Raw genomic sequence first — 25,988 nt, forward strand, 5'->3', positions numbered from 1 at the left:
CGTGCCCACGGCAGGGGGTGGAACGGGGGGGGGGAGGGGCTCTGAGCTCCCTTCTGCGCCCCGCGCTGGCTCCGTGACACGGCTCTGACAGACGGGGCCGAGCCCGGGTAAGGGGCGGGGCCGAGCCCGGGTAAGGGGCGGGGCCGAGCCCGGCTGCCTGGCCGCCGCCGCTCCTCCCGCAGTGCCTCCTGGGAGCTGTAGTTCCCGCCCCGGGAAGCCGGAGGGAAGCCTCGGCGCATGCGCAGTTCCCCCGGGAGCACCAGCGGCGCCTCCGCAGAGGCCGCTCCCTTCCCCTCCCGGCAGCCCTTCGCTCGGTTGGCCGCCGGGCGCCACGTGACCGGGACCGCCCTCCAATCGGCGCGGCCCCCGCCCCGCGCCCTTCCGCTGCGAGATGGCGGCGCCCGGCGGCTGCCGGCTGCTGCTGCGGCTGGGCCGGCGCTGGCTGTCGCAGGAGCCCGCCGTGCCGCCGCCGCCGCCCGGGCCGCTGTACCCGCCCGTGGTGGCCTCGCACACGGCCCGGAGCAAGGCGGCCCGGCGGCGGCGCCTGGAGCACTTCCAGCGGCAGGTGCACGAGGCGGCGTCGGTGGAGGAGAAGCTGCGGCTGTACGGGAAGTTGCAGCGGCCCAAGTACACGGTGCACCCGCAGACCTTCGCCCTGAACGCCGACCGCTGGTACCGGAGCTTCACCAGGACCGCCTTCGTGCCGGGGCTGCCGGCGGAGGCCGCGGAGGAGCCGGGGCCCGCGGAGGAGGCGGGCGTGGAGCTGGGCACGCTGCGCTCGCTGGCGTGCGACGCGCTGCTGCAGGAGAGCTTCTACCAGAAGAAGCGGCGGCCGTTCCTGTACCGCGACCAGGAGCACACGCCCGGGCCCTTCGTCACGCAGCTCGTCTCCTCCCTCGCCGCCTCCCTGTGCGGCCGCAACCCGCTGCTGGCGGCCTCGTCCCTTGGTGCGCAGCGGGGGCGGTGGGGGTGAGGGAACTGAGGAGCAGCTGAGGGCGCTGGGCTTGTTTAGTGTGGGGACGAGGAGGCTCAGGGGAGAGCTTTTTGCTGTCCGGCAGCTCCTTGAGAGGAAGTTGTGGGGAGCTGGGGCTCGGTCTCTTCTCTCAGATAATTAGTGATAGGACTAGAGGGAATGGCCTCAAGTTGCTCCAGGAAAAGTTTGGGTTGGAAATTCCGAGACATTTCTTCTCAGAAAGAGCAGGCAGGCATTAGAATGGGTTGACTGGGGCAGTAGTAGAATCACCGTCCCTGGGGATGTTTAAGAAAAGGTTGGATGTCGTGCTTAGGGACACTGTTTAATGGGTGACCTTAGTAGTGTGCTGATGGTTGGACCAGATGAACTTGAAGGTTTTCTCGAACCTTAATGATTCTATGGGCATGCTAGGTGGTGGGGCTGGGCAGTGAGCTCTGCCTGCATGAGTGTGCTTGGTGTTGCTGCCTGGTGTCCATCAGCAAGGATGTTGTTTCACATCATTGCTGCTGACACATGGTATAAGTGGGTTGTGGTTCTCCGATTTTGCTGCAGCGACAGTGCAGAACTGGGGTGGTTGAAAATGTAGAAGTGTGATCTCTATTTACCTCTCCCTCTCTGTTCTGTTTCAGACCTAAACCCTGAGGTTAACTACTACTGGCATCATGGTGAGGAGGTTGTTGTGCATGGACATCGAAAAGGTAGAGTCGATCCTGTGCGGTTTCAGATAGATGATAAGCCGCACCTGCAGCTACGTGTACCAAAGCAACTTCCAGAGGTGTGGATATTTTCAACAGCAACTTACTAATGTGTACTTTCGCTTCAGCTTCTGACTGCTGCTGGGGCTCTGGTGGTAGTAATAGTATGTGGAGGCCCTGGTTAATGAGTTGTACGATAAGTGCATTGGTGTGTTTCTTGAGTGTTAATGCTCTTATTCCTTGCCGTGTTAAGTGCTTGTCAGATACTGGGATGGTTTCCTGAACCTGAAGTTGATCAATAACTAGTGACAGAAGAAGAAGGAATGACCTCAAGTTTTGATGGGAGGTTTAGGTTGGAATTTAGGAGGCAGTTCTTCTCAGAAGGAGTAGTCAGGCATTGTCACAGGTTGCCCAGGGATGTTGTGGAGTCACCACAGCGGAATGGTTGGACCAGATAGTCTTGCAGATCTTTTTTGACTTTAATGATTCTATGTAAGAAAAACTTGGACTATCTGGTGTCTAGTCTGGTACTGAGATACAATGTGAAGCCAGATGTCAGAATCACAACTTACGGGATGGCTGTTCTTTCTTCTGCTTTCTTCAAGATTGTACCGTTGGAGTCTGATCTCGGAGATGTTCCCGTTATTGATCACAAACCATCCAAACTGCCACTGTTCAAAAAGCAGTATGAAAACAAGGTATTTATAGGTAAGAGTTTCCAGTCAAGAAATGTCAACTACGTTTGACATTTCACTTGACGTTTCACCTTCTCTCAGCAGAGAGAGTGTTTATATTTATTTTCTTATAATTATTATATATAGCATGTGAATCTCAATAAAGATTCTAAGTCATTTATGTAATGGGGAGTAGCATTCTCTTGAGGATATGATGCTCTGTCTCAGGATTGATCTAAAGGAGTTGGATTGAACAGAAACCTAGTAGTAAAGCTGGACTTGAACTGATGTATGTTCTTCGGAGACATTTGAATATGTTACCTTTTTGGACTCAGCAAGCCGTCCATTCTCACAGAGAAATGTATGACTCTGCACTTGCATGCCTCCACAGCAGAGGTCTTAATTTTCATCTGCTTGGAGCCTGACAGTAAAAACTTGTTTGTGTGCATCATAAGGAATGTTATGTGACACTGCCTCCTTATTTTGTTTTCTTTTGGGGTGGTCATAGGGTCGAAGGTATCAGACCCATGCTGTTACGGCCACACACAGTTTCACCTGATTCCTGATAAACTCAAGAGGGAAAGATTTATAATAGCGAATCTTGAGGATCAGATTGAAGTTGTTTATCGAGCTAATGGTGTCGCAAGTCTCTTTGCCTGGACAGCAGCTCAAGCAATGTATCAAGGTAAGACTGTTGTCCGTAGGTTCGTGCTTGGTGTGCTGTGCCAATTAGCACACAGAGTTGGAATCCACATGAAGGTCTTTTAATTAAATAATCAGATACGTAGCTCTGTAGAGTCAGGTGCTTGGCAATCTTTCGCAAAGCAAGCACACCTTTGACTCGAATCACCATAATTTATACACAGCCATCTTTTGAAAACTATGTTTGGCTACTTAAGTTATTATAGTTATAGCTTAACTTTTCTCTACTGAGCATTACAGAGGAATGGGGTGGATGGGGGGCGGAGGACACACACCAAATCCCACGTTACCATATATCATCATTTTGAAGAGTGTGATTTTTAATGTTAATGACCCTAAATGAGCAAAAGGCCTCGAACTGTTTTTTTCCTTGTTTTTTACCTTTTATCCCTTATCTTCCTTGCTTCTGCTACCAGTCTCTTACTTTCATCTAAAAGACTTCACAAGCAATTGAAAGCCTATGTAAGCTACAGGGATCCGTATTTTCTTCAAATTTTAATTTTTTTTTTCACAGCTTTGGGACTACAAGAAAATCAGTCTGTAAAGGTTGTCCTGTCCTCATGATGAATGCTTGCTCTAATGTTCTCTGACCTTTTCTCTCATGCAGTCATTTTTGTGTGTTTTCTTCTGAAGGCCATCCTTTAAGGAGGTCCTTAAAGATTTGATTGAACCAATGGATGAAGCAGAGCTTATTCAAGGGCGTTATTTAAAGCTTTGCCTTTGAAGCCTTTGAGTGCTTTTGATCCATGAGAATTAATTATGCAGAAACATTATTACAGAAGAAAATATGCCCAAACCTCAGTCCTGCAGTTGGCTGCTCCTCAGTCCTTAGAAGGAAAGGTGTTAGGTCTCGAGCGGTGTAATGTCAGGAATTTTATGAGACGAGTAAGTGTCTCAGTGTCTTCTTTCAGCCCGGTGAATTCAATGAAACTACAGTGAGAGCAAAAGTAAAATGTCAGCAGCCTTACTTCAGGATCGCATGCCTGTTTGTTTAAAAATCCCAGAAGGTGTGGGTGGGTGGTTAGATCACATCCGTGCCGATGAGAATTGAGTGCTGTGTAACTAGTGTTGTTTCTCTGTTTTGCAGGATTCTGGAATGAAGCGGATGTGACGCGTCCTTTTGTATCACAGGCGGTAGTGACTGATGGCAAATACTTTGCTTTCTTTTGTTTCCAGCTGAATACTTTGGCGTTAACTGCAGAAACTGTTAAAAATAACCCTCGGAAGAATATCTGTTGGGGAACAGACAGTAAGCCATTATATGATGTTGTTGAAGAGGGCAGTGTGAAAGGCTTTAATGATGAAGTTCTGCTTCAGTTGGTTCGTTTTCTGTTAAACAGACCCAAAGAGCTGTAAATCATGAAACTAAACTTGCTGTTCACGTGCCTGAACTTCATTGTAACTCTGTGGAATACGGGCTGGAATATGCCTTGCTCTTAGTCAACTATGCCTAGCAAACGCAATACATGTATTTCATGGCCTTATTTCTTGACTTGAACTGTATTATACTGTACGCTGAAAAATAAATGTCTGGAATACCTTTGCCCCATGAGTACTTCCTATGAAAAGCATGTTATTCCTCATTCAAAGTCAGGTGGATGGTTTCCACCCGGAGCTCTATTGGAAGCACAGCAACACACTATGAGTTGGAAAGAGTGTAGTGGAAAAACTGCTAATTCTGTGCCTGAAAAAAGAACTCTTCTTTGCCCTTATGTTTTTAAGAGAAAGTGAGCTCAGTCTACAAAGTGATTTTTTAGTGGTGAAGGGCTAGCACTTCTGCTGCATGTCTGATGAAGTTGTAGGCATTTATTGAGCAGTAGTACAGGCATAGTAAAACTTGCAGACCATGATTGTCTTATGCACATGCATACACATGTTAGAGCTTGTCACCTCTGGAACTGCTGAGGCCACTCCAAATGAGTGGGATCCCTGATAACAAGATCGACAGTGTCAGGACTGCTTAGGAATACTTAACAAAGTATCTGGCTTTCAGATATTGAAATGCATATTTTCTATAGTTTTATATGCTGCCACTGTCCTCTTTGCATTTTTCCAGTGTCATTAATAATGATTGAGTCCAGCTTGCTTTTGTAGAGAGAGTACTGAATCACACATGACTTGGTCTGAAGTACATGCTTGCGCGTCCTTCAGACCAAGTAACCAAGGATCCTTCTTTCTGTTGTAAACTGGCTTGGAGATTATTTTTCTAATGGGAGACTAGTTAGATGTAGAGAGTTATGTAATCGGTGCTTTGCTCTGTTTGGAAAAAACAGGGCTTTGACTTTCTCCACCAGTTATAAAATCTAAAAGTATGATAAGGTAACCTAAACGATAATCTAGAAATACGCACCCAGCCGTGGCACTGAGTACCTCAGTACAGCTTTCTTTTTGATGGAAATGAAATCCTTCAGCACTTTCTTGTTTAGCAAAGCTTGAGTATTTCTAATTCTGGTAACTGCTGTTCCTTGGATTAAAATTCTGCCTGTCCCAAGTGGGAACAGAAGATAAACTGCTGGGTAAGCATGTTGGTTTTAAAGAGTGACCTGTGACCTAGCTTGGAAGTGAGTGACTGATAGCGTTTGTTTGGTGTGGTGAAGGGGTGATGCAAACAATGGAAGAACACTCAAAAGGCACTTGCATATTGTGACCTGGCAGGCAATCTTCCCAAATTGGCCTGGTACAGTTTTTTCACCTACAGCTTGAAACGGTGCGTGTTGCATTGTAAGTAATGTCTGTGGACACCTGATGTAAAATCAAAGAAAATCCTGCTGCAAAGGTAAACAAATTAATTTTTTCTGTGATTCAGCCTTTGTCTATGCTAAGGGTCCAGCTGTAGTAGAACAAGTCTGTAGAAGGGTGATTTTCCTCTGTGCAGCTTTACTAGTGTCTGAAATACTGGTGTAGATGTGTAGCCTGGTAGAAGAACCCAGTGTTGGAGTGAGAGAGGAGGGCAAGACAGCAGGAGCTGGCTATTTTGTAATTGTAAAGTTCCAAGTGCAGCTTTCTGTGGCTCTCAAAAGGCAAGGAGATCCCCTGGAAAAGCAGTGGGTGTCACTGTTTCCCTTTGAGAGATTAAAAAGTGTGATGGGTTTTGTTCTGCTTCTTTGTACTGCCTGGCAAAGTTGAGGCGTCATAATGCATGCAATTTTCTACAGCAATCTTTCATCTTGTACTCATCTGTTCAGGGTGTTTAATGCTTCTGTACAATGATAAAAGCTTTTTTGAGGTTGTATAACAACTAAGTGTTTAAAAGCAGAAAACACAGAAGCTGCAGCATTCCTACGCTTGAGCTTTGTTCGGCAGAAACTTTGTGATGTTACTGCTTTGTCCCGTGGGAGCAGCATTCTTTAGTGTTCTGTTGATTTTGCTTTTTAACACAAAGAAAGGCAATTCAAAGGAGGTAGGATGGAAATCTATGAACTTAGATCCTTTTTCCTGTTACTATTTTATGCTTCAGTCTGTTGGTTCAGATCAAATGGAAAATCTAAAAATTGAATTTGGATTTTGCATAATGAAGCAAGTTTTTTTTGTTTGTTTGCTTGTTTTTTTTTTTTGTTTTTTTTTTTTTTTTTTTAATACTGAACTATTTCTTCTTAAAACTTGTATCACCTTAAAGTGATTGAATGATCTGAAATGTGATACTTCCTATTTTTTTTTTTTTTTTTTGATTATGAGACTGCAAGTGGTGACTTGGAATTGAACTGCTTAAGCAGCATCACAAAATGTAAAGTGGAAACGAGGAGATAAGGAGACTGGAACTTTCTTGTATCTGTCAGAATCACAGAATCACAGAATTTTCTAGGTTGGAAGAGACCTCAAGATCATCGAGTCCAACCTCTGACCTAACGCTAACTGTCCCCACTAAACCATATCCCTAAGCTCTACATCTAAACGTCTTTTGAAGACTTCCAGGGATGGTGACTCCACCACTTCCCTGGGCAGCCTGTTCCAGTGCCTCACAACCCTGGGTCATATTACACCAAGCTCTCAGGGTAGATCTCTTTCTTCTTAGATTGGAGAAATAGCTTCAGTGCCTTATAGTAACTGCTTGGCATGCAGATTTTTCTCCTGATTCATTGTCATAAAAGACCCCTGTTCCTTTTATCTTAGAAGCAGATGAAGCTTGCCTTGTTTTGAAGCACTATTGAGAGGTTTTTGCAGAGACAAGAGCAACTCTTGAAATTAGTTGTTTCTGAGAAAGTCTGTTGACAACTTGGCCTCCTGGCTGTGTGGAGTCTGTACATATGGACATCCCTAAAGCAATGGATGTTTCTTTCCAATGCGTGGGATACGAGAGCTCATTCAAAACGAGCCATCCTTAATCAGTTTTGTAACCAAAGGTAGCCTACTTTGCACTGAGTTACCGCAAGGCATAGTCTGGTATGAATGAATAATGTCTTGTGGATCAAAACCTTGTAGTAAGCATAGCAAACCCCAAGAAATCTTGGGGAGGAATTTGTACAAGAGCTGTTTTCCATGCAGTAAAAACTTAACAATGTGTAGAAGTTTCAGAGTAAATGGAACATCAACAAGCTCACAACGAGACCATGAAGTTAGGAATGATAAAACCTAAGGTATTTGCCGAGGCGATCGGCTCCGGGGCAGACGCGTTCTGCAGCGGAGCGGGGGATCGGGCCAGGCAGGGCTAATTTTTCCGGCATCGAGCCTACTTGAGGAAGCTGCCAGGACCCGGCAGCCCTCGTGAGGGAGGCTGACGAGGCGAAGGCGGAGCCAGCAGCGCCCCCTCCCCGGCCGTTCAAAAGCTGCCCCTAGGGAGCGCGAGCGACCAGGAGCGGGCAAACAGGGCGTGGCGCGTCAGAAGGGAGTGGCGCGGCACTTCGCGCAGGCAGGGCGCGCAGGAAGGGCAGAGCGCTCCCCCCGCCCACACGAACACCTCCTTAACGACAAGCGTTAGCTAGGTGATAATGGTCTCCACCAGGCACGGTGCGCTTTCCAGGAAGTTGGTACACACCCAGACCGACTACCCGTTAAAAAATGCCGCAGTTCAGGTCACCGGATGCAGGGAGTGTCTGAGCCTGTTGCTGCCATCGGCGGGAGGCAGAGAAACTGCGTGTGTGAGGTGCGAGCAGGTGGATGATCTGGTCCGCATGGTGGCGGAGCTCAAGGAGGAGGTGGAGAGGTTGGGGGATATCAGGGAGTGTGAGCGGGAGATAGACTTCTGGAGTAACTCCCTGCAGGGCCTCAAGGAGAGGTACCGAGGTGAGACTCCTCAAATGGGGGTGGACCCCCTGCCCTGTCCCCGTCGGGCAGAGGGAGGAAATCTGGGAGCTGAGGAGGAATGGAAACAGGTCCCTGCTCGACATCGCAGGCGACGCCCTCCCCTTCTGGCCCCACCTTCCCAGGTGCCCTTACACAACAGGTTTGAGGCCCTGGAGCTTGACAGACCAGTAGCTGAGGAAGAGGTAGCAAGTGTTCCCAGGAGGATGCCTAGGGCGAGGAGGTCGACTCCACGCCTCAGGACTGCCTCCACCAGGAAAGACAGGAGGGTTATTGTTGTTGGAGACTTGATTCTTAGGGGAACAGAGGGCCCTATTTGTCGGCCTGACCCTACCCGTAGGGAAGTCTGCTGCCTCCCTGGGGCCAGGGTCAGGGACGTTGCCAGGAAGCTTCCCAACCTGGTACGCCCCTCTGACTATTACCCTCTTTTGATAGTCCAGGCGGGCAGTGACAACATCGAAGAGAGAAGCCTGAAGGCTACCAAACTAGACTTTAGGGGGCTGGGTCAGTTAGTGGATGGAGCGGGAGTGCAGGTGGTGTTTTCGTCCATCCCTACGGTGGCAGGGAGGGGTTCAGAGAGGACACGGAAAGCCCACCTGTTAAACACGTGGCTCTGGGGCTGGTGCCAACGCAGAAATCTTGGGTTTTTTGATCATGGGGCACTTTACTCAGCACCTGGCCTGATGGCCACAGACGGGTCCCTGTCTTTTAGGGGAAAAAGGATCCTGGGCCAGGAGCTGGCAGGGCTCATTGAGAGGGCTTTAAACTAGGTAGGAAGGGGGATGGGGCTGAAGCTAGGATTGTTGGGGCTGTGCAGGGGGGAACAATGGCAAGGCCGGAGGATAAGGCAATGGCCCAGCTGAAGTGCATCTACACCAATGCACGCAGCATGGGTAACAAACAGGAGGAGCTGGAAGCCATCGTGCAGCAGGCAGGCTACGACTTGGTTGCCATCACGGAGACGCGGTGGGACCAGTCTCATGACTGGAGTGCTGCAATGCCTGGCTATAAGCTCTTTAGAAGGGACAGGCAGCACAGAAGGGGTGGTGGTGTGGCTCTCTATATTAGAGAGTCTTTCGAGGTTGTAGAACTCGAGGCTGGGAATGACAAGGTCGAGTCCCTTTGGGTTAGGATCAGCAGGGACAACAAGGCTAGTGTCCTGGTCGGGGTCTGCTATAGACTGCCGAACCAGGATGAGGAGACGGATGAGGAGTTCTACAGGCAGCTGACAGAAGTTGCGAAATCGTCAGCTCTTGTACTCATGGGGGACTTCAACTTCCCTGACATATCCTGGAAGCACAACACAGCCCTGAGAAAGCAGTCTAGGAGGTTTCTGGAGAGCGTGGAAGATAGCTTCCTGATGCAGCTGGTTAGTGAACCTACCAGGGGTGGTGCCCTGCTAGACCTTCTCTTCACAAACAGAGAAGGACTGGTGGGAGATGTGGTGGTCGGAAGCTGTCTTGGGCAGAGTGACCACGAAATGGTGGAGTTCACTATTCTTGGCGAGGCCAGGAAGGGGACCAGTAAAACCGCTGTATTGGACTTTCAGAGGGCTGACTTTGAGCTGCTCAGGACACTAGTTGGTGGAGTCCCTTGGGAGGCGGTTCTGAAGGGCAGAGGGGTCCAGGAAGGCTGGGCGCTCTTCAAGAAGGACATCTTAGTGGCGCAGGAACGGTCTGTCCCCACGTGCCCAAAGACGAGCTGGCGGGGAAGAAGACCAGCCTGGCTCAACAGAGAATTGTGGCTTGATCTTAGGAGAAAAAAAAGGGTTTATAATCTTTGGAAAAGTGGGCAGGCCACTAGGGAGGACTATAAGGATGTAGCGAGGCTGTGCAGGGACAAAATTAGGAAGGCCAAAGCTCATCTGGAGCTCAATCTGGCTACTGCCGTTAAAGATAACAAAAAACGTTTCTATAAATACATCAACACAAAAAGGAGGACTAAGGAGAATCTCCATCCTTTACTGGATGCGGGGGGAAACTTAGTTACAAGAGATGAGGAAAAGGCGGAGGTGCTCAATGCCTTCTTTGCCTCAGTCTTTAGCGGCAATACTGGTTGTTCTCTGGATACTCAGTACCCTGAGCTGGTGGAAGGGGATGGGGAGCAGGATGTGGCCCTCACTATCCATGAAGAACTGGTTGGCGACCTGCTACGGCACTTGGATGTGCACAAGTCGATGGGGCCGGATGGGATCCACCCAAGGGTACTGAGAGAACTGGCAGAGGAGCTGGCCAAGCCACTGTCCATCATTTATCAACAGTCCTGGCGATCGGGGGAGGTCCCAGTTGACTGGCAGCTAGCAAACGTGACGCCCATCTACAAGAAGGGCCGGAGGGCAGACCCGGGAAACTACAGGCCTGTCAGTTTGACCTCAGTGCCAGGGAAGCTCATGGAGCAGATCCTCCTGAGAGTCATCACGCAGCACTTGCAGGGCAAGCAGGCGATCAGGCCCAGTCAGCATGGGTTTATGAAAGGCAGGTCCTGCTTGACAAACCTGATCTCCTTCTATGACAAAGTGACGCGCTGGGTGGACGAGGGAAAGGCTGTGGATGTGGTCTACCTTGACTTCAGCAAGGCTTTTGACACCGTCTCCCACAGCATTCTCCTCAAGAAACTGGCTGCTCTTGGCTTGGACTGGCGCACGCTTCGTTGGGTTAGAAACTGGCTGGATAGCCGGGCCCAAAGAGTCGTGGTGAATGGAGCCAAGTCCAGTTGGAGGCCAGTCACTAGTGGCGTCCCCCAGGGCTCGGTGCTGGGGTCGGTCCTCTTTAATATCTTCATCGATGATCTGGACGAGGGCATCGAGTGCACCCTCAGTAAGTTTGCAGATGACACCAAGTTAGGTGCGTGTGTCGATCTGCTTGAGGGTAGGAAAGCTCTGCAGGAGGATCTGGATAGGCTGCACCGATGGGCTGAGGTCAACTGCATGAAGTTCAACAAGGCCAAGTGCCGGGTCCTGCACCTGGGGCGCAATAACCCCAAGCAGAGTTACAGGCTGGGAGAGGAATGGTTGGAAAGCTGCCAGGCAGAGAAGGACCTGGGAGTGATGGTGGATAGTTGGCTGAATATGAGCCAGCAGTGTGCTCAGGTGGCCAAGAAGGCCAACGGCATCCTGGCTTGTGTCAAACAGTGTGACCAGCAGGGCTAGGGAGGTGATCGTCCCCCTGTACTCAGCTCTGGTGAGGCTGCACCTCGAGTACTGTGTTCAGTTTTGGGCCCCTCGCTACAAGAAGGACATGGAGGTGCTTGAGCGGGTGCAGAGAAGGGCGACGAAGCTGGTGAGGGGCCTGGAGAACAAGTCCTACGAGGAGCGGCTGAGGGAGCTGGGCTTGTTCATCCTGGAGAAGAGGAGGCTCAGGGGTGACCTTATCGCTCTCTATGGGTACCTCAAGGGAGGCTGTAGCGAGGTGGGGGTTGGTCTGTTCTCCCACGTGCCTGGTGACAGGACGAGGGGGAATGGGCTTAAGTTGAGCCAGGGGAGTTTTAGGTTAGATGTTAGGAAGAACTTCTTCACTGAAAGGGTTGTGAGGCATTGGAACAGGCTGCCCAGGGAAGTGGTGGAGTCACCATCCCTGGAAGTCTTCAAAAGATGTTTAGATGTAGAGCTTAGGGATATGATTTAGTGGGGACTGTTAGTGTTAGGTCAGAGGTTGGACTCGATGATCTTGAGGTCTCTTCCAACCTAGAAATTCTGTGCTTATGTGAAGGTTACTTCAAAATCAGGCTGGTTGCAAGAATCATATGACTGCATACTCTGTGTAGTTATTGTAGCAGAATGCCACTGAGGCAGGTTCCATTGCTTAAGCTTTCTTTGGTATTCCTTGCCAATACCAAATGTTGATATAAATGAATCCACAATGGATTTAGGAGACTAATAAGGGAGAATAGCAAACTTTTCTCCTTTTGCTGGCTTTGGGAAAAGGATGGAAAGTGTAGGTAGTACTGTGTATGAGAATCTAATATGGGCTAAGGTTTTTGTCAAGAACATAACAGATACGAGAAGGAGCTTAACCAGGTCTAGGCAGTTTTAATTTGAGATGCACTTTTCAAGAGGATCCTGAAGGGGAGTTTCTGGCAGGGCTGGTATTTTGTGGCCGATTAGCTACAGGAGTTGTTACTGATAACATTAAGGAAATTCATCCAATTCAGATTGCAGAAACCCTGGACCATGAAACTGTTGGATGATAGCAATCACCCAGGCCAGTAATGGTTATTGTGCTGCAGCTGTTCTCTAATACACTGACAAATTAAGTAAAGTGTACGTGGTAAATATGACAAAATTAATTTTCATAACTGAATTTCTTGGAAAACTTGGCTGTCCTACAGCTCATCTAGAAATAGGCTAAGAATAATTACAAACTGGAAGTATACACTGCTGCAATATTTACTAATGCATGTTGTGATGCAAATAAAGAAAGGTCCGTTGTATATTGTGAACTTCAGTACATACTCCTACAGGAACAGTAATTTAGAATTAAAGGGAATGACAGCTTTTATTTATATGTAATTCAAAGTGGAGGAAGGCAATCTAAAGTTTCCCTTGCTATTCAGCCTGATGACTAATCCATTGGTCTTGAAGCTGGAATTTGAAGATGACTGTTTCTGTGAGGTCAACAATTTTTTCCACAGCTTTTGAATATTTTTCTGGTCCTGCCACTTTCACTTGGGTGTGAAAGGGTGCACTGTCATTCTTGGATGCCACCCTTTTTGGAAAACCTGTGAGGAATGGCTCTATCTTCCAAGCTCTGTGTGCAACATTTGACTGTACTTGATTATTACAGTTAGAGGTCTAGAGGTCACCAACGCACTGACCTCTTTGTAGGTGTCATGGATTAACTCATGAGATCTATTTTTGCATCTGTGGAGTTGTCAGGGCATAGTCAATAAGCTGAGTAATGTGCTAATAGAAGAAGCTAAGCTGCAGAAGCAGTGAACTGTGAGCCTCATTTCAGAGATGATGGCAATGAATCCCCCAAATTTATTTAATACATATGAAAGATGGAATAGCCATGGTGGCCAATATGGCACATTTCTGGGAGTGAACAACCTGTACTCCCAGGTGCAGCTGCAGAGATGGTAAATAAATATTTCTAATAAATAAATAAATTACACCTTTGCAGAATAAATCAAAGCCTTAACATCTGCCATATTTTTTCCCTGCTTTACTTTGAGTTAGGATCAGATGAAAGTGTAAATTAGTAAATTAAATCTGGAGGGCTTTGGTCTCTGGTTGATAAGTTTCTGTGGCATGATGTGAATATGATAAGCTTTTAGTGAGTCAGGGAAGACTGACAAAAAACAACAACAAAAACCTACTGCAGGCTTCAAGAGCTCTAAGTGAGTCAGAAGTCATATTTCAGGATCATGAAACCTTTAGACTTATTGATGAGTGGTTATGCCATTTATAACCAGTACCAGATACCCTAAGAGGAGCTTATTTACAATCTTTCTAAACATCTTTGAAAAAGGCAGAGGTAGAAGGACACTCAACAGGCTTTATTGTTTATTTATTTATTTATATTCATTTATTTCACGTATTTATTAAAATCTCTGTAGGACTAAGTGCTATTTAACCTCTGCTATTGGAAACATAAATGCTCTTCCAGACAGGACAGGCAGCTTTATATTATCTGCTCAACTGTGTTTACCTGTAGCTATTCGCAATTATTTCTTTATCTTTCCTCTCTTTTTATTTTATTTTATTTGGTTCTGCTTAATTTGATGTTTATATTTTTAGCTGAAATATTGTTTGAGTTACTGTTCAGTATTTCTTCTTGGTCTTTTAATTTCTGTTTAAAATTCAGTTTACTGACCTACAACTTATCCTGCTACAGAATCTTCTCTGTACCTTCTGTCTTGTTCTTACTAAGCTACGCTTGATTTCATTTGTGGGTTAGATCTTTTCTTGTATAGGAAAAAGAGTTGATGCCTCCTATAAAGGAAATCTTGCTTCAATTTTCTTACTCTTTATTTAATATTCCTTTAACCTATAATCAAGTAAGTACTGCTTCCAAGGGACATACATGATCATTTTCACTGTTGGCCTCTAAGACAAGAGCATCTGTATTGCAAATATGTATACTTTTCTCAGTCATGCATCCCAGAGCAGGTTTAAATTTCAGCCTCTGAAGGCTACATTTCTGTTTTTTGCAGCAATTTCTGCAGCAGAAATTTCTCTGGGTAATTGGAGGTGATCAGGAGTTGGAGTTTTAAAAAACAAGTTCTGGGATTGTTTAGCCTGGAGAAAGTTCAGAAGACAATTTATCAATGGGTGTAAGTAACAGATGGGGAACAGTGAGAAATCATAGAATCATTAAGGTTGGAAAACACCTTCAAGATCATCTGTCCAACCATCATCCTACTACCAATGTCACTCACTAAACCACATCCCTAAGCACCAGGTCCAACCTTTCCTTGAACATCCCCAAGGAGGGTGACTCCACCACCTCCCTGGGCAACCCGTGCCAGTGCCTGACTATTCTTTGTGAGAAGAAATGTCTCCTCATTTCCAACCTGAACCTCACCGGTACAACTTGAGGCCGTTCCCTCTAGTCCTATCACTAGTTACCTGCAAGAATAGGCTGACTCCCAGCTCCCCACACCTTTCTTTCAGACAGTTGTAGAGAGCAATAAGGTCTTCCCTGAGCCTCCTCTTCCCCAGACTAAACAACCCCAGTTCCCTCAGCTGCTCATGGGACTTCTGTTTCAGGCTGTTCACCAGCTTCAAAGCCTGCTCCAGGGCCTTGATGTCCTTGTAATGAGGGGCCCAAAACTGAACACAACACTCGAAGTGCGGCCTCACCAGAGCACAGTACAGGGGGGCGATCACCTCCCTGGTCCTGCTGGCTGCACCAAGCCAGGATGCTGTTGGCCTTCTTGGCCATGTGGGCACAATGCTGGCTCATGTTCAGGTGAGCATCAACCCAATCCCCAGAGCCTTTTTCTCTGCACAACTTTCCAGCCACTCTCCCCCAAGCCTGTAGCGCTCCATGGGGTTGTTGTGGCTGAAGTGCAGAAACCAGCACTTAGCTGTGTTGAACCTCATCCCACTGGCCTTTGCCCATTGATCCAACCTGTCCAGGTCCCTCTGCAGAGCTTTCCTACCCTCCAGCAGATCAATGCTTTCCCAGAACTTGGTATCATCTGCAAACATATTGTGTATGCACTCAATTCCCTCATCCAAGTCATCAATAAAGATATTAAAGAGGATGGGCCCCAACACTGACCCATGGGGAACACCACTGTTGACAAGTTGCCAGCTGGATTTTACTCTGTTCACCAACAATCTCCAGGCCCAGCCACCCAGACAGTTTGTAACCCAGCAAAGAGTGTACCTGTCCAAGCCTGTCCAAGCTTATCCAGGAGAATACTTACGGAGACTTTGTCAAAGGCTTTGCTGAAATCTAGGTGACTACATCAACAACCTTTCCCTCATCCACCAGGCGGGTCACCTGGTCATAGGTGAGGTTGTTCAGGCAGGACTTGCCTTTCATCAACCCATACTGAGTGGGCCTGGTTCCCCAACTTTCCCATATATACATGTACTGTGTGATTGCATTCACGATGACCTGTTCCATCACCTGTCCTTGCACTGAGGTCAGGCTGACAGGCCTGTAGTTCCCTGAATCCTCCTTACAAGCCTTCTTGTAGATGAGCGTCACATTAGTAAATCTCCAGTCATCTGTGATCTCTCCAGATGACCATGACAGCTGATTGATGATGGAAAAAACTCAGCAATCACATCCACCAACTCCCTCAGCACCCTCAGGTGGATCCCATCTGGCCCCAAAGAGTTGTGACAGACCTGGTGGATCGGCAGGTCTCTGTTTTCTTTTGAACTGTGAGGGGTTTATTCTGCTCCTTGTCCCAGACTTCCAGGTCAGGAGGATGAGTACCCCAAAGATAAGTGGTCTGGCTATTAAAGACAGATGTAAAGAAGGCATTAAGAACCTCAGCCTTTTTCTTATCCTCAGTAGCCATATTTCCCCCTGCATCCAGTAAAGAATGGAGATTCTCCTTGGTTCTCCTCTTGCCGTTAATATATTTATAAAAACATTTTTTGTTATCCTTAACCACTGTAGCCAGGTTGAGCTCATGCTGGGCTTTAGCCTTCCTGATCTGTCCCCTACATACACTAGCAACTTCTGTGTACACTCTCCAAGTTGCCTGTCCCTTCTTCCACTGGACATGAACTCTTTTTCTCCCAGAGACTCAGCAAAAGTTCCCTGTCGAGCCACACCAGTCTTCGTCCCCACCAGCCAGACTTACGGCACACAGTGACAGCCAGCTCCTGCGCCTTTCAGACTTCCTTCTTGAGGAGCTCCAGCCTTCCTGAGCCCCTCTGCCCTTCAGGGCTGAGTCCCAAGGGACCCTCCCTGCCAGTGTCCTGAACAGTCCAAAGCCTGCCCTGAGGTCAGTAACTTTGTGACTTCACAAAGAATAGAGAACTCTACCATGCCATGGTCACTCTGCCCAACACAGCTCCCGACCACCACATCTCCCAGCAGTCCTTCTCTGTTCGTAACAGCAGGCCTAGCGGGGCACCCCCTCCGGCAGGCTCACTAACCAGCTGAGTCAGGAAGCTGTCTTCCACACCCTCCAGGAACCTTCTAGACTGCTTCCTCGGGGCTGTACTCTATTTCCAGCATATGTCCAGGAAGTTAAAGTCCCCCATGAGAACAAGTGCTGACAATTGAGCAACTTCTGCCAGCTGCTTATAGAATGCCTTTTCTGTCTCTTCATCCTGGTTGGGCAGTCTGTAACAGGCCCTCACCAGGATGTCTGCCGTGTTGGCCAACACCCTGACCCTTATCCACAGGGAATCTACCTTATTATTCCCAGCCACAAGCTCTACAACGTCAAAACACTCTCTAATATAAGAGAGCCACACCACCGCACCTCCTTAGTTGCCTGTCCCTCCTGAAGAGCTTGTAGCCATCCATTGCAGCACTCCAGTCATGGGAGTGGTCCCATCATGTTCCAGTTTTGGCAAGTAGGTCATAATTTGCTTGCCACAGAATGGTTTCCAGCTCCTCCTGTTTGTTGCCAATGCTGTGTACATTGGTTTTAGCAGCACTTCAGTTGTGTCACTGCCCTCACCACCAACACTAGCATTGCCCCCATCAGGCTCATCTCTATCAAGTCTCATTTCCCCCCCAGTCCTCTTCATAGTGTAAAGCCCTCTCAATGAGCTCCACCAGTTCTTGGGCTAGAATCCATTTCCTCATTTGGGATGGGTCTCAGGTGGGACCCATTGGCAGCATTCATGCCAGGTGCTGAGTAAGCCTCCCCCTGATCAAAAAGCCCAAAATTCATGAGATGGCTCTAGCCTCTCAGCCATGTATTAAACAGCCAGACTATCCTGGTCTGCTCAATATTCCTCCCTAACACTGAAGAGATGGAAGAAAATACCACCTGTACACCCACTCCATCCAGTAAGCTCCCCAGTACCTTGAAGTCCCTTTTGATAGCCTTCAGGCCTCTCTCAGCAATTTCATCACTGCCAGCCTGAACTATCACTAAGGGGTAATAATCGGAGGGGCGAACAAGGTCAGGAAGTTTCCTAGTAATGTTCCTGACCCAGGCCCCAGGTAGGCAGCAGACTTCCAACCTCTTTGCAGTGGTTTGTGGGGATAGGACAAGGGGCAATGGCTGCAAGTTAGAGCACAGGAAGTTCCACACTGACATGCGAAAGAACTTCTTTACAGCGAGGGTGACGAAGCATTGGAACAGGCTGCCTAGGGAGGTTGTGGAGTCTCCTTCTCTGGAGATACTCAAGGCCTGTCTGGACGCCTACCTGGGCAGCCTGCTCTGAGGAATCTGCCTTGGCAGGGGAGTTGGACCTGGTGATCTTTTGAGGTCCCTTCCAATCCCTACAGTTCTGTGATTCTGTGATTCCCATATGGGTAGGGTCAGGCTGACATATGGGGCCCTCTGTTCCCCTCATAAGGGACTTGCCTACAACAATTACCCTTCTTTCCTTCTTGGTGGAGGCAGTCTAGAGGTGTGGAGTTGACTTCCTCGCCCTAGTCAGCCTCCTGTGTGGACTTTCCCCCACATCCTCAATACCCTGTCCCTCAAGCTCCAGGGCCTCAAACCTATTGTGTAAGGGCACCTGGGGAGGCCTGCCTGTGATGCCAAGTAGGACCTTTCAGTATACCTATCAATATATTAATTCCTTACACTAGAGCTCTGACGTGCCAAACTGTCTTGTCTCTACTGGAAGTCAACAGTAGGCAGTGAGGCAGTGGTGATTCAGCCTGTGTTGTCTGTAGATGTATGTAGGTGCTTTGTTTTGTATATAAGCATAGGTATTGAATTCAAGCTTTTCCTGAATACTCCTGATAACTACCACAGTAGGATGCCCTTCTTTCTGGAGGTATGTAGGGTTTTACCTGTGTAAATCATATCTAACTATAATCCATCTGCTGGTAAGAAGCTCACGTCAAATTTTATTTTTGTTTTAATAAGGCAGATATACCCATACAAACTCTTTGGGAAATCCTGTGTAAATACACAGGCAGACCCTGCCATGAAAAGTTTCTCAAGTTTATAAGGAAATCAAAGAAGAATGGAGAGAAAGAGAAATTGAGATTCTCTCCTTGGTAGGGGAACAAGATTTAAGGGTGTAACTGGGTCTACACGAGGGATTTTCACTATTAGTTGACTTTATATACTTTTGAAAGTAATAAGCCATAATGTAATTTTTTTTTTTTTTTTTTTTTTTTTTTTTTTTTTCCCTTCATAGCATGTTATTCTTGATGAATATAATTTTGGATTGGATGTTTTAGAAAAAATGTGTACGTACTTGGAGCAAGATAGGTTTCCATTAAGGAGGGGATTTATTTCCATTAAGGAAAGGATTTTTGAAACATCTAAACAGGTTAGATGCTTAAATCCTGTTAATTATAATGGAGTTTGAGTCTAGGTTCCTAAGGTGCATGAGTATTTTGATGATTTTTCTAAAACTGCTCACCTGCCTTTAAAAAAAAATCAGCAAGATTTCATTGAAATGTAAATCTACTAAATAAAGCAGACTTGCTCTTGAAAGTACCAAAATTCTGAAGAGTACTGCTTTTCATTTTTGTAAACATAATATTATGTTGACCATGAGTTGAATTAGCACATGGCTGGAATGGCATTGAGAAGACATTAAACAAAATCAACATAATGACAGCGTGTTTGGACATTTGCCCTCTCTGGAGACATACCTACTGGGCTTTTCTGAAAATGTCATATGTGCACAAAGAATTATGGCTTAAATAAATCAACTGTATTTTTGTTGCAAACCATTGGATCAGACTGTTGCAATACCCTGAATCTGTGGGTGACTAGAAGCAATTGGGACTGAAGTTTAAATGTCAAGTGTGATGTTGCCATTTTACCATCTGCATTAAAAGATATCAAGGAAAGGGCAGGTGGACTGAAACACCTCACTTGACTACCAGTTGAGACAGACAATGTAAGTAAACAATTGGGAAAGCAGAAATCTTTTTATCTCCTAAAAGAAACTGAGCTAAGTGGAGTAAAAGTGAATTGTGAATCTTCAAACTATAAACAGATATGTCTTCACAGGAGAGGATAGATTATGGTATAAAAACGATGACTTTGCAAATTATTGCTGAAGGGATTAAGTTAATGCAAACTGTGTAGCTCCATTGGTTAGTTGGAAATATATTTAACTAATATTAACAATGAATATATTTATTTGATACTAACAATAATTGCCATGATGAAGCACCTCTGGACTTGCAATTATGATTCTACTGGCACACACTAGGGAGAAGACTGTATGAAAGAGAGGCCTGCTAACAGGTATATGTCCAGATAAAGGCAAGTGCTGGAGCATTTGGGTACTGTGAGTAGGGTGGTGGGCATGAGTGGTGAGCCTGTAGTACTGTGGGACTACAGGACTGTGAGGAAGAAAAAGTTTTTTCCTCACTTTGCTGGAGCTTTCCAGCCTTCTGTAGCCTTACTGTCTGTAATTAGTCATCCACTGAGATCACATACCTGTCTTCTCCCAAACTTCTGGGCAAGCACTTGTATGTGACTCTGAATTGTGCACCCAGAGTTTCACCTTGGGTATGGAAACTAGGGCAACAGCCTCCTGTGTGAATCCCAATAGAAGCTGGGTCAGTGCTGACAGCTTAGGCTTGTAAGTACTGCAGGGAACTCTTATGCTACCATGCTTTTAAAGTACTTCCTCAACTGAAATTTTTGGTGTCTAGATATTGTTGCTAAGGAAAACTTTGGAAATAGTTAATGGAGAGCAGAATTACATTGTCCAATGGTGGCACTTTGAATAAAGTATAGTGGTCATATGTAGTAGCTTCATCTCTTTTGAAGCCAGTGGAGGAACAAATCCCCAGGAGGAACCACTTACTCCTGCTAACAATTAATATAACAAAGTCTCTGCTACTGCAGATTCACAGTGATACTGAGAAGTCTCCCTCTTTCTTTCGGTGGCTGTAGCTTTGATTCTTTCCTACATGTCTTAGCTTGTTAAAGTGTTCAATGACATTTAAGATGTGATAGGAAATGGAATAGGTGCTTTATATATCCTTCTGAGCAAGATACCCAGCTCACTGCTCCTTGAAAATGAGATTCGGCTTGGTGGTCAAGGTGACTTCCCCTTTTCTATACCCTTCAGAACATCAAACACTGTAATATGCAGATAATGTAACAATTATTTTTAAAAACCTTTAATAGTATCTGACTGGAAGGGTATTTTTTGTCTTCATCTCAGACAGTAGGAGGAATAGTTGAATGGACTTAAGTCGCTTTTTTTTGTTTTGTTTTGTTTTTTTGTTATTACAACTTCATGCCTGTGTACTTTCTTTCAGCTTCATGACTTGGTACTTTCTTTGACATTTAATTTTTTCTCTTGGCAGACTTTAGCAATATTTGAAGGAATAGGGATGTGGCATTATAGTAAACTGAAAGCTTTCTATTGTGTTTTGGGAAGAGACTACTGAATTTCATTAGGGAAAGTAAAGGGAGTTTTTAGGTACTTTCAATACTTCAAAATAAATGTGCTTAGTTCCTGTCTACAGAAATAAGCATTTAATTTTAAACAGTCTTGAGGTAGGTGGTTTTAAAACATCCTTTAATGTTGCAGTTGTTGTTTTCTATGGAGGACAAAATACTTGTTAGGATATATAATGTGGTTGTCAGACAGGAGGAGGGATAGAGTGAGAGCATGAACAAATGGAGTACAGTACCGGAGCTGAATTCTAGGGGGATGCTATGTTGAAATCAATGATGGAAGATTTAAAAGAGCATGACAATACTTCCATGGAGCTTTTACAGATGAATTTTAATGATTTGTTATAACTTCATAATCACTTCCCCTGGTGTCACTTAGAGTTTACTTCAAAGCTTGCTTCCTGTTGTTTAAATCTGATGTTGATTCCTCATTGTGATGCATGGAAAAGAAGTGATGACTTTTAAATTCAGGTGCTGCCCTTTATACTATGTAAGGATTTGAATGGAAGAAGTATTTGTGGCATGATTTTCAGATGCATATGTAATTGAAGCAGTGCCCTTCCTTGAGCAAGAGTGATTTTTCTTCAAATAAACATTGTCTCATTTCACTGGTTTTGGGGGAAAAGAAAATCAAGCCTAAAGTGTAGTAAGGAAATGCTTATTTTGAGTACCACAAAATGAAGTAAGGAGCTGCTTTGCAGATGGAGCTTAACTTTGTGTTCTTTACTTCACTGTCACTTGCTTTTTATTGGAAAGCTGTTCTGAAAAGCTTCAGCTGCAGTTAATAGAATGCAAATTGTAGTCTCAGTTACACTGGTATAAATTTGGAGTGACTCTGTTGAAGCTTTTGCTAAAGTAGCAATTGTAATACACTGGCTTCTGCACTACTGTATATGAATGTATAAAGCCTAATAGTTGTTGACTTCTGCTAGTGGAAAAAAATCTGGGAGTGAGGAAGCACACTCTGTGTTCAGAAATGCCAATGAAGACAAGGCAATTTTTATACATAGTAGAAATATGGACATGTGTAGTAAAACTCAAAATATAGAACAGAAATGAGAACATTAAACAAAACAGCAAGTGGCAAAATAAACAATGTAGGATAAAATATTTGGGAGAATGCAGCACCATGTAATTCTGTACTTGACCATACTTAAGATAACTAGCAACCCATTTATTTTTTAATATATTAAAGCTATATATGGTTTAAAAATGTTTCTGAGGGAGGTGACTAGTGGCACCATAACTGGACAGGTAACTCAAGCTCAAATGGCTTCTCGGTTCCTTCACGAACAAATAATTGCTAAAACAGTATCTCATCAAACTTGCAAGTGGCAGCTCTATTCACAGTTTTATGTATTTTCAGATGATATTGTTTGGAGGCAAGGATCTGGCCAGTGTTTATGAGTGAGTGATGGCTGTTGTTTACAGTGGTACAGAGAATAAAGTATTAATTTAATATTCATGTTTGTTTGTGTCTACTAAAAACCAGAAGGTATCAATGCTTTGTGTTTACAAAAACAAAATCAAAACAAAACAAAACAAAAAAAATGAGAAACCTAAAGAAAAGAATAAATCAGCTATAACCATCAACAGAGCAAAATTTTCTGGTTCCATTTTTCTTGAACATAAACACTTCATGACAGAACATGTTAATAAGGAAAGGTTAGAATATGAATTGAATGGAGTAAAACTTTGAAGTTAGCCCTTTCAGGAGGTGTTGAACTAGAGAAGCTTAACATGAGCCAGCAATGTGCTGTTGCAGCCCAGAAAGCCATCTGTATCCTGAGCTGCATCAGGAGAAGTGTGGCCAGTTGGTTGAGGGAGGTGATTCTCCCCCTCTGCTCTCATGAGACCCCACCTGGAGTCCTGTGTTCAGCTTTATAGCCTACCACACAATAGATGTAGCTATTAGAATGAGTCCAGGGGAGGGCCACTAGGATGACCACAGGGCTGGAACACCCCTCCTATGGAGACTGAGAGAGTAGGTGTTCAGGCTGGAGAAGACAAGGCTCTGGGGAGACCTTAGAGTGGCTTTACACGGGGGCCTAAAAGAAAGCTGGAGGAGGACTTTTTACAAAGGCATGTAGTGATAAGACAAGGGGTAATGGCTTTAAACTAAAATAAGGTAGATTTAGATTAGACATTAGGAAGGAATTCTTTACTCAAAAGTAAGGCACTGGAATAGGCTGCCCAGAGAAACTGTGGTTGCCCCATCCCTGGAAGTGCTCAAGGCCAGGCTGGATGGGGCTTTGGGCAACACTGATCTAGTGGGAGGTGCCCCTGCTCATGGCAGGGGTTTGGGGTTGGATCCTTAAGCTCCCCTACTAACCGAGGCTATTGTATGATACTATGATACTATGACTAGTTAACCGCCAGAGGTCGCTTCTGATCTAAATCTTTCCATACTTCTGTAAAGGTAGGAGACGGAAAGTAATTTCTACTCTCACTCATGAGAAGACCACTCTCGTTAATTCTCACCCTACACAGTTTGAAATAAAAGCCATTTTTGATATCTTTTACTAATTAGTTGTAAACTTATATTGTAGGTACATTGTGGTTTCCTAGATAATTTATTTAAAGGCATATCTGCTCTAAGACTGTTAAGATATATGTAAAATATGCAGAGCTATAAGGTATCCACTGAATTTAGGGAAAATATGTTTTTATTAATATTTGGGCCTCAATTCTTAGATAATTGCAAATTTACTTGCTGAATTATTGAAAATTTGTAACAGAGGCTGACCTATTTAATGTGTGCTTGGGGTAAACAGTTCCTATTTAAAAGTTTTATTCACCCACTTAGGAAAGAATCACAGAATCACAGAATTTCTAGGTTGGAAGAGACCTCAAGAAAATCGAGTCCAACCTCTGATCTAACGCTAACAGTCCCCACTAAACCATTTCCCTAAGCTCTACATCTAAACGTCTTTTGAAGACTTCCAGGGATGGTGACTCCACCACTTCCCTGGGCAGCCCGTTCCAATGCCTCACAACCCTTTCAGTAAAGAAGTTCTTCCTAACATCTAACCTAAAACTCCCCTGGCTCAACTTAAGCCCATTCCCCCTCGTCCTGTCACCAGGCACGTGGGAGAACAGGCCAACTCCCACCTCGCTACAGCCTCCCTTGAGGTACCTGTAGAGAGTGATAAGGTCACCCCTGAGCCTCCTCTTCTCCAGGATGAACAAGCCCAGCTCCCTCAGCCGCTCCTCGTAGGACTTGTTCTCCAGGCCCCTCACCAGCTTTGTTGCCCTTCTCTGCACCCGCTCAAGCACCTCGATGTCCTTCTTGTAGCGAGGGGCCCAAAACTGAACACAGTACTCGAGGTGCAGCCTCACCAGAGCTGAGTACAGGGGGACGATCACCTCCCTAGCCCTGCTGGTCACACTGTTTCTGATACAAGCCAGGATGCCGTTGGCCTTCTTGGCCACCTGAGCACACTGCTGGCTCATATTCAGCCGACTATCCACCACTCCTCCCAGGTCCTTCTCTGCCTGGCAGTTCTCCAACCACTCATCTCCCAGCCTGTAACTCTGCTTGGGGTTATTGCGCCCCAGGTGCAGGACCCGGCACTTGGCCTTGTTGAACTTCATGCAGTTGACCTCAGCCCATCGGTGCAGCCTATCCAGATCCTCCTGCAGAGCTTTCCTACCCTCAAGCAGATCGACACACGCACCTAACTTGGTGTCATCTGCAAACTTACTGAGGGTGCACTCGATGCCCTCGTCCAGATCATCGATGAAGATATTAAAGAGGGCTGGCCCCAGCACCGAGCCTTGGGGGATGCCACTAGTGACTGGCCTCCAACTGGACTTGGCTCCATTCACCACGACTCTTTGGGCCCGGCTATCCAGCCAGTTTCTAACCCAACGAAGCGTGCGCCAGTCCAAGCCAAGAGCAGTCAGTTTCTTGAGGAGAATGCTGTGGGAGACGGTGTCAAAAGCCTTGCTGAAGTCAAGGTAGACCACATCCACAGCCTTTCCCTCGTCCACCCAGCGCGTCACTTTGTCATAGAAGGAGATCAGGTTCGTCAAGCAGGACCTGCCTTTCATAAACCCATGCTGACTGGGCCTGATCGCCTGCTTGCCCTGCAAGTGCTGCGTGATGACTCTCAGGAGGATCTGCTCCATGAGCTTCCCTGGCACTGAGGTCAAACTGACAGGCCTGTAGTTTCCCGGGTCTGCCCTCCGGCCCTTCTTGTAGATGGGCATCACGTTTGCTAGCTGCCAGTCAACTGGGACCTCCCCCGATCGCCAGGACTGCTGATAAATGATGGACAGTGGCTTGGCCAGCTCCTCTGCCAGTTCTCTCAGTACCCTTGGGTGGATCCCATCCGGCCCCATCGACTTGTGCACATCCAAGTGCCGTAGCAGGTCACCAACCAGTTCTTCATGGATAGTGAGGGCCACATCCTGCTCCCCATCCCCTTCCACCAGCTCAGGGTACTGAGTATCCAGAGAACAACCAGTATTGCCGCTAAAGACTGAGGCAAAGAAGGCATTGAGCACCTCCGCCTTTTCCTCATCTCTTGTAACTAAGTTTCCCCCCGCATCCAGTAAAGGATGGAGATTCTCCTTAGTCCTCCTTTTTGTGTTGATGTATTTATAGAAACGTTTTTTGTTATCTTTAACGGCAGTAGCCAGATTGAGCTCCAGATGAGCTTTGGCCTTCCTAATTTTGTCCCTGCACAGCCTCGCTACATCCTTATAGTCCTCCCTAGT

At 46.2% G+C, this 25,988-nt stretch overlaps 1 protein-coding gene across 1 annotated transcript; it reads left to right on the forward strand.

The window, feature by feature from the left end:
- Positions 1-352: 352 nt before the first annotated feature.
- On the forward strand, positions 353-4,587 carry LOC311427823 (large ribosomal subunit protein mL65-like). Its single transcript, XM_084505389.1, has 5 exons — positions 353-947; positions 1,603-1,748; positions 2,274-2,376; positions 2,851-3,027; positions 4,132-4,587. The coding sequence occupies exons 1-5, from the start codon at positions 392-394 to the stop codon at positions 4,398-4,400; spliced, it is 1,251 nt and encodes a 416-aa protein (XP_084361515.1). The 5' UTR covers positions 353-391; the 3' UTR covers positions 4,401-4,587.
- Positions 4,588-25,988: the final 21,401 nt, after the last annotated feature.

The sequence above is a fragment of the Aythya ferina genome (genome assembly GCF_964211825.1).
Source record: "Aythya ferina genome assembly, chromosome: Z".
NCBI lineage: Eukaryota > Metazoa > Chordata > Aves > Anseriformes > Anatidae > Aythya > Aythya ferina.